We start from the raw sequence: 8,732 nt of genomic DNA on the forward strand, positions 1-8,732 counted from the left end.
ATAATGTACGTGTCTGTGTAATATAAACTATAAAAATGTATATTATGATAATATGCATAATTAATTCTAAAATTTATTTAATACGTAATTCCTATGTTTAAATTTAATATTTTTCTCGAAATTCCTATGTTTAAATTTAATATTTTACATCTGTACATTATTTTTTTAACGTCATCAAAGTAGGATAAGCCTGACTAGATATTTTGCAATTTTACTTTTACGAGAAATTATTTTCTAAAAATAATCTATTGTGGAAATTTTAAAAATAAAAATTAAAGCATGCTTATATACATATATATATATGTATATATATATACATAATAATAATAAATATACAGCTCAAGTTGTATATTTTATAACAAGCATATATATTTTATTCAATTTTTTTATTTCTCATTATTTGAAAATTATTTGAATAAGGCACTATTGATGGGGACAGAATCAAAAACTGCGATCGTAGTGTGTTCCCTGTTGGAAAAATTCGTGTACATGACTAGTACGTAGTGTCAATGTGCACGTAGGGCGCTAGTGGATGGGTTTTATTTAACGCGCAGATGTGTCCACTATCATTGTCAAACTTCTCTCTGGTGTCGTATTTGAACTATTTCAGAATCTGAAGTTTGCTTCCAAAACTTACATTTAAGCAGCGTTTTTATTTTATTTTAGCTACGAGTTTATATGAATTAATAATAATTAACTAACTGTTATTTGGTGGTAATATCCAGATTACGACTTGCATTAGAAAGGAAAGAATGACGAATACGTTAAAAGACGCGCTCAAAGACAAGAATGCTTTAATAACAGAAGGTAAGTCAATTACTGCATAAAAATTTGATTACAATTAGGTTACATTAAATGTAACCTAGTATACATTTTATTATATTACAATTTATTATTAAAATATTATATTATTTTTATAATACTAATTTTGAGTTAAAGATTGTAAAAATGTACAAAATAATATAAAATATGCATCAATTGTAACAGAAGCTTACAAGATTTTAATTATAAATAATCAAATAAACTAAATTGATTATCAATATTAAATTCACGTGAAAAAACATTCCAGCTTCATGTTCAATATATACATTAATATATTTCGAAGATATACATTAATGCTAAGTTTACAATTTGCCTGATGAAATAATTAACACGAAAAATGTTAATATTTAAGATCTCCAACCATAGATCAATTTAATTAAAGATTGTTCCATCGACAGTCTACAATTTAGATCGATCTTCGCGTGCTCGATTGGAGCATCATACCAAAATATTCGCGTCCATGTGCCCCGATGAAATCCTCGATCATTATGACAATTACGAGACCAGGGAATATGAAATGACATTGATGCTCGGCGATGTTTCAGGTTGGAGCTGATTGGAGCTATTGGTTGGATTATCACACAACAATCGTCATTATGACAAATTATAACGCAAATTATAACGTGTGATTTTAATTGCAGGCTTTACAGACCTCACGGAAAAGTACACGAAAACCGGCGTTGGCGGTCCGTCCAAGCTATCGGAAACGTTGAACAGCTATATCGGCGCGATGGTGCAGGAGATCCTCTCGCATAATGGGGACGTTGTGAAATTCTCCGGCGACGCGTTCATAGTAATGTGGAAGCTCCAAGAAGGGATGGTGATGCGCGATATCGCGACGGAGGCGATGCAGACCGCGTGCATTATACAGAAACATTTTGGAACGTACAACACTGATGTCGGCGTAACGCTCAAAGGTTCCATTGCATCAAAATTAAATTAAAACGCTTGAATCAGAGTGCTAAATTCTAGCGCTTTCCAAAGTCGACATAAATAAATTTACAAATCAAAGATTATAACATATAATAGTTGCCAGATTTATATTTTTTTAATAATGTCGCGATAACCAAGGTTAATTTAATAATATCTTCGATAGTAAAACTTGCCATCGCTTCCGGGATAACATACTTCACTTCTATTGGCGATCCAAAAACGATGTCCTATTATGTTATTACTGGAAAACCTGTTTGGGATGTAAAGTTTGCCGAAGGATTATGCCGGTATTAAAACAAGATACTATTTGCATTTTGACTTGTAATTTTTTTTACATGCAAGTAGGTATAAATTTAGAAATACAAATAAAAAAAGAGAAGAAAGGGATGTAAAAATTTATCAGTTTATGTGCGTATCCATTCTATAATAAATTATAATTATAAATGTAAATTTAAAGATATCAAGAAGATAAATAAAAAATGCGCCACTACTTCAATTTAAATTACATCAAAATTGCATTTCGTTGATTTTATGAGAGAGGAACAGATCAAATGTATATATCATAGATGTAGATACAATAAATTCTATCTAGAGGTGGCGATATTATCGTGGCGCCTAGTAGCTGGCAATGGGCAAATCCTAACGAGTACGTTTACGAGAAGTTACCGGACGGCGTACACACTCAGATCATAGGCTGCTCAATGTGGTACCATTCTAGACCTCACGAAATTCAAAATGATACTGGTGTTGGTGCGTGATTTTCTGTTGCAAAAAGTGTAAGGAGTCTTATTCTAAGTAATAAAACGCATTGCAATCGCTATATAGATAATAGAAATACCGAGCATAACGGAGCGGGCTTCGATTTATCGTATAAAGTACAAGACAGTACCTTAATAAATTGGACCGGTGAAATTCAAAAGGAACATGACTTCGAGCAAGTCGATTATAGTCGTGAGTGAAAACGTACAATAGCTGCATTATGATACTCATTTTCACGTCGCTCCGAATTGATAAGATCGCGAAATACAATTACAAATATTTAATTTTGTAGTGAGGCCCAAAGTTATAAAGGTAGCTAAACAGCGATTAAAAGATTCGTTGAGAAGCTACATGCTCAGACCAGTGATACGATCTGTAGAATTGGACGAGCCATTGGAACATCTTACGGAGATGAGGCAAGTGGTTATACTCTTCATCAACGTCATCACGACAGTCATGGACAACGAAGAATTAATTTCGTTGGTCAGCGCGGCATACAAATTGGTCTGCAAGTAAATATCCAAATTTATACTTTCACTTGACTCTTTTATTAGCTATATTAATATATTAAATTGATGAAAAAAATCACACCTCTTGTAAATAACAATATAATTAAAAAACGGGCCAAAGACACACACGAGCAAAAATTTAGATGCTTAAATCTTTATTGACTCATATGTAATAATTTCGCGATACCCATATATTAATAATTATATATGCACGGTTATCAATATTTTTCATTTTTCCAGCCTAGTCTGTGAGATGCATGGATGCGTAAACAAGACGTCTCTTTTCGACAAGGACCTGATATTTCTCTGCATATTTGGATTGCGTGGCGACAAACACATGATGGAATCACAGATCGGATTGAGATGCGCCAGCAGGGTGCGACAGAGTCTTCTAACGATGAAGAACGTACAATCCGTAACGATCGCCGTTACCATGGGAATGACATATTGCGGTGTGGTCGGTCATATTTTACGGAGAGAGTACACTGTGATTGGAATGTCAGTCAATAAGGCAGCGCGTTTAATGGTCGCGTACAATAATAAAGTAATTCAATTCTAGAAAAATAATTGATTTTTATTCATGTTACACAAATAATGTCGTTATTAAATCGGAAAATAAGATTAACACTAAATTTCAGCGCATTTGCAATTGAAAATAATAAATATTTCACTTTTATTCTACACAGTGTATCTTTATCTTTAAGGTGGTTTGCGATCGAGAGAGCTTCCTGCGCTCTCGTCTTGAAGCGAGACATTTTATATTACAAGAGCCAAGATATTTGAAAGGAATTACAAACGTCGGTCCTGTTTATGAGTTTCAAGAACAGACACAGTACTTTGCAATTTTTTTATGATTTTCTAAAAATTGCCGTTTATTTTTATAAAATATTATTTCTCATTACATACATGTGAATTTACATGTGGTTGCAGATTTGCGCATGAATTGATACGTAGAAAGTATCCTTTGCTCGGTCGAGAAGCGGAAATCAAGATTTTTCGACAGATGCTATCGAATCTGATAGCACATTTTACCACGAATGAGACGACGCAACATTTGGAACTTGAACATAATATACTGATTATAAAGTGAGCAAAATCCAATTCCTTTTTCAGTGAAACTTTTAATTTTCTTCATTTTTAATTCTTGATTTTTAATTCATAAATACAATATTTTTACAATATTTGACCTAATCTAATCTAATTTTTAATATTTTCTTTCTTAGAGGCGAGCCGAGAATTGGCAAGACGAGATTGTTGGATGAATTCGCACAGAATATTCCCACAGATATATCATGCAATTATATCTCTTTGGTCATGAACGATGCTAAGGTTCAACATTTTTTTAACATATTTAATTTGATTAAGTATCAAGATAGACCATTAATGTTACATACAATTAAAAAACTGAAAACGCCAATACGGTCCAAATGAATCTTGGTGTTCGATAATATTATATTTTCAGTTTTTAGCTATGTTGAAAGTTCAACGATTATTCGACCGCGGCGCGCGGTTTATTTGAACCGATAAATTGTAAGATTCACACATATAATATTATCGAGCACCAAGATCAGCTTATTGTTAGACCATATTGGTGTTTTAATTTGTTTCTTAATTATATTTAATTTAATTAATTATATCAAAAATATACAAAATTGAAAACTTATTTTATTATTTCAGATTCAATTATCATTATTTCAAAAAAGTAGATATTTATTGATAATTATTTAACTTAATTATCTAAAATTTTCTATCTTTTTCAATTGAAGATTATGAGTGAGAACTGAACGGAGTTTAAATCAATGATTTTTCTCTTAGCGCAGACTTCTTACAGTTTGGTCCACATGATATTTTCCATACCGCTCGGCTTTAACATCACCACCACTCCTAGCGAGCGCGAAACGATACTGATGTCACAACTAGGCCATGTAGACAAACCCGAATTTCTTTGCATCCTCAATCAACCCTTCAAAGTGAATTTTATGATGAATCCGCTCTATACAGAGTTATCCGCGAACCAAAAGAGCAAGATGTTACGCAGGTTTCTGCGTAAATTAATGAGAAACTGCTTCAGGGAGCTGTGGGTGGTGATTATCGATGACATTCAGCACAGTGACGATGATTCTATGACATTGTTTCACACGATGATTAAGCAAAGCACAGTCTTCTTCATCCTCAGCCTCGGACTGAGCAAGCTCAACAGCGAGTACGAAATATATCCCGCTATTTTGGAGAGAGCACGAGTACGAGCATTGAAAACGATAATTAAAGTGATTTCTCTCTAGCCATTAATAAATCTGTCTTATTTTTTATAATTAATATTTTGCAACTAAAAAATAAAGATAAACATTACATTAAATTTGTATGGGCAGTATAAATTTTAAATTTATTTATTTAAATTTATTTTTATACATTGCGATATATTATGAGATATACATACGTTAATCTATAAATTATTTTCTGTCAATTAATAGGTCATCGAATTGAATCGCATAGATAAATGGTATCACGCAGCGCTCGCATGTCAGATTCTTGATGCGTGCGGAATTCCTCCGGAACTCGAGAAGTTGGTCACTCTGAATAAGCAAATAGTTTTTTTATTAACAAAATATTTAGATTTCTTTGCGTCTATTTTGCGTACATTTAGTGTATCCGTATTTTGCCTTTTAAGATTAATTCAAGAAAAAAGTTTTGGCAATCCAGGTTGGATAGAAAGTTACTTGCTGAGCCTCACGCAATCTGGTAGCCTTGTAATAATGCATATCAGTAAAATGATTGCCGAAGAAATGGGTTACGTGCTCCCTCCCATTTATATGCTGAAAAGGTCTCTTAATTTTATTTATAATTCTACATTCAAATTTATATCCGTTGTCTCTATCTTCTCTTGAATATAAAATTGCAATGTAAAATAAAATTATATGAAAAGCAGAAGCATTTGAAATAGATCGAGATAATTAACAAAAAGTTAGGTATTACAAATACACGGTGGTCAATAACTGTTCAGGCTTGCCTCAGAGGACTTTTTGAATAACGGCAATGAAGAGGACCGTTCAGACAAATGGAAGATGTACAAGACAAGTTATCGAGTAATTTTCTTCTCTCTCTATTAATTATTCCATTTAATTAATAAATAATATAAGACATTTGTATTAACTTCAGAATGGTCCAGTATCTGGTATGGTAGGACTACAAAGTTCCATTCTCGAACCGGAAACGCCAATTAATGGTGATTATGAAGCTATCGACGTTTACAAATTTACAGAAGGCTTCACACTAGAAGAGGGAGATGCTGAAGTGACGGTGGACGGTAATTAAGACTATTTTTATACTGTAGTACAGTTTTTGTGCAGTTAATTAATTATTAATTAATTAATTAATTAGTTCATTAACTGTCCATTTTTAATGATCGTTTGTACATTTTTATAAATAAATATTTTTTTCTGTTTAAACGGTAGATTTTTTTTAAAGCTTATACATGAAGTAACTCTGTACGATTTTTCTGTGCTTTTGTATCATACAATATTTTATCGCATGTTGTGTCGCCAGTAATGATCTTGAAAATTTTCGACTCGTTAACACCACTGGACCAACTATTATTAAAATGCGCGTCGGTGTTGGGAGAAATTATTAATAGAAATATGCTACAATACTTAATGGAAGATAAATCTACGAGGGAAATTGGACTCGGTACATATCTAGAGAAATGCGCAAACGTTGTCGTAACTCTATAATATTCGCAGTGAATATCTCCCACGATCTTAATTATTTTGTTGTGTGTCATTAAAAAGTACTTATTGCCACTGCAGCCATCAAGAAACTCTTTGAGATTCGAATCTTTGGATGCGCACGGGGCGATTTTACTACGAGCGGTAGACCGCTGGTGTTTTATAGAAATATAAGGAAACCTAGTTTGGAGGAAGAAATTACGTGCGAATGTATGGATCTTATGATACCAGGTAATAGTTAAGCCAACATTCGAATGTGAGATATGAAATTATGTACGCCTCGTTTAAAATTTTTACTATAACGGCAAAATTTATTTAGACGAACTAACCGACCTGCCGCGATACGCATCTTGCGGTCTGATTCATTTCAAAATGTCAATGTTCCGTGAAACTACTTATAGGTAATAAATGATTTTGCTACAGATATTCGGATAAAAATAAATTGTAATAATAGAAAAATTAGGATATAATATATATTCTAAATGTCTTAATTAATTTAAATTTCTATTAGACTCACAACGCTTTAAACATTAAAATTAATAAAATCGATTGTATATTTTTATATCCACATGCAAAGATCGCTCACGGAAAATCAAAAGATGGAATTACACAGCAAGGCATTAAAATATCTTCGGCACCATACCAAGCGATGTATGGCCTGCGGCGAGATACAATTTGTAAGATTGTTAGGGAAAAAAACGGCCGTTCTTCAGGAACGTAGAAGAACGAAACTAACTGTCGCCGAAATGCATCAGCTTGAAGAAGTAACTTATACTCTCAAAGAAGAAAACGGTATTGTATACTTTGGAATTAATATTGAATCTAGCTTGATATTAATGCTTTATACATACAATTAAGCTTATACATACAATTATATAGACGTGCAGCAACTTTAAAATAAAGGAAGATTTTTTTTATGTTAATTGCATTGCAATTACATGTGTATATATATATTTTTTTTAAACATATGAGAATTTTATAATAATTTGAAAAAAACAATAGCGCAAGATATGCAAGTAACAGGGAGAACACCGATTTGTGTGAATCTCTTTCAAAAAGTCAGGAAACCCACCAAGACCTTCTCTAATGTTGACTTCGCCAACTGTCAATGCCATCTTATCTTAACGACTGTTTACGCTCAAATGTTGGAACATTGTCAAGGAATCGGTGAGTCATAAATCAGTATCGACGAATGCATAATGAGTATTATACGTACTCTCTTTATTTTTTAATTTATCAATTCTTAATATTTTTTTTACCGTTTTATATTCTTTAGGAAAACAAGATATAATCTTGACGGCAATTTTGGAATTTGTGGATATTTGTTTAGCAAGTAACAACGTACCTGAAGCTCATAGACTTTTGAGTGACGCTGAAGCTCTGCTTCAGCAAGTAAGCAAGGCGGATATAACAGAATAGAAATAGTAAAGTAAATGTTAGAAAGAGAGTATATTAATGGTGATTTTTAACGATAGATGTTCGAGACCAACGAAGAGAAATCGATACTTCTGCTTTATCTCACCGCAAAAATTCAGATGTTTCGAGGTAAATGCCTCTTGGAAAGCGGTTTACTTACCGAAGCGCGCAAGAAGCTGAGCGAGGCAATGAGCAGTCTGGGCTACAGTTTTCCGCGGCGCAAATTCATGGTCGATTTGGAGTCGACGATTCAGCTCGAGCTGCTAAGATGGAGATTGATCTGTCCCAAGCGTTGGGATAAAATCGACACTGCCGATGAATTCACTACAAATTATATCGAGCTACTGGCTAATGTCTTGGCACTGGTGTTTAATGTTTATAAAGTAAGGATCATTTGTTTGACAACAATTTTGCATAGATTATCCCTTGCGATAATTTGTCTTACAAAATAAGTTCTTTGTGACTCGCTCAATTTTGTGAATATAATTTATTTTCATATTAAATTTTTTAAGATGTAATAGTTTTATCAATTATAATTCATAGAGATCGAAAAAAAAGCAGAAACATGGAC

At 32.8% G+C, this 8,732-nt stretch overlaps 1 protein-coding gene across 1 annotated transcript in view; it reads left to right on the plus strand.

Moving 5' to 3' along the window:
- Positions 1-660: 660 nt before the first annotated feature.
- Positions 661-8,732, plus strand: part of LOC105451807 (adenylate cyclase type 10-like) — a 10,018-nt gene continuing 1,946 nt past the window's right edge. The window contains exons 1-24 of the mRNA XM_011692491.1: positions 661-807; positions 1,221-1,367; positions 1,464-1,739; positions 1,919-2,042; positions 2,348-2,505; positions 2,581-2,706; positions 2,807-3,026; positions 3,264-3,567; positions 3,728-3,855; positions 3,954-4,109; positions 4,247-4,352; positions 4,844-5,263; positions 5,495-5,586; positions 5,692-5,844; positions 6,025-6,106; positions 6,180-6,327; positions 6,567-6,707; positions 6,827-6,976; positions 7,065-7,146; positions 7,323-7,537; positions 7,748-7,912; positions 8,022-8,137; positions 8,221-8,544; positions 8,705-8,732. Coding sequence (XP_011690793.1) covers positions 753-807; positions 1,221-1,367; positions 1,464-1,739; positions 1,919-2,042; positions 2,348-2,505; positions 2,581-2,706; positions 2,807-3,026; positions 3,264-3,567; positions 3,728-3,855; positions 3,954-4,109; positions 4,247-4,352; positions 4,844-5,263; positions 5,495-5,586; positions 5,692-5,844; positions 6,025-6,106; positions 6,180-6,327; positions 6,567-6,707; positions 6,827-6,976; positions 7,065-7,146; positions 7,323-7,537; positions 7,748-7,912; positions 8,022-8,137; positions 8,221-8,544; positions 8,705-8,732 — 3,916 coding nt within the window. The 5' untranslated portion in view covers positions 661-752. The remainder of the gene's footprint in view (positions 808-1,220; positions 1,368-1,463; positions 1,740-1,918; positions 2,043-2,347; positions 2,506-2,580; positions 2,707-2,806; positions 3,027-3,263; positions 3,568-3,727; positions 3,856-3,953; positions 4,110-4,246; positions 4,353-4,843; positions 5,264-5,494; positions 5,587-5,691; positions 5,845-6,024; positions 6,107-6,179; positions 6,328-6,566; positions 6,708-6,826; positions 6,977-7,064; positions 7,147-7,322; positions 7,538-7,747; positions 7,913-8,021; positions 8,138-8,220; positions 8,545-8,704) is intronic.

This window comes from Wasmannia auropunctata, unplaced genomic scaffold (assembly GCF_000956235.1).
Source record: "Wasmannia auropunctata unplaced genomic scaffold, wasmannia.A_1.0 LD336044.1, whole genome shotgun sequence".
Lineage (NCBI taxonomy): Eukaryota > Metazoa > Arthropoda > Insecta > Hymenoptera > Formicidae > Wasmannia > Wasmannia auropunctata.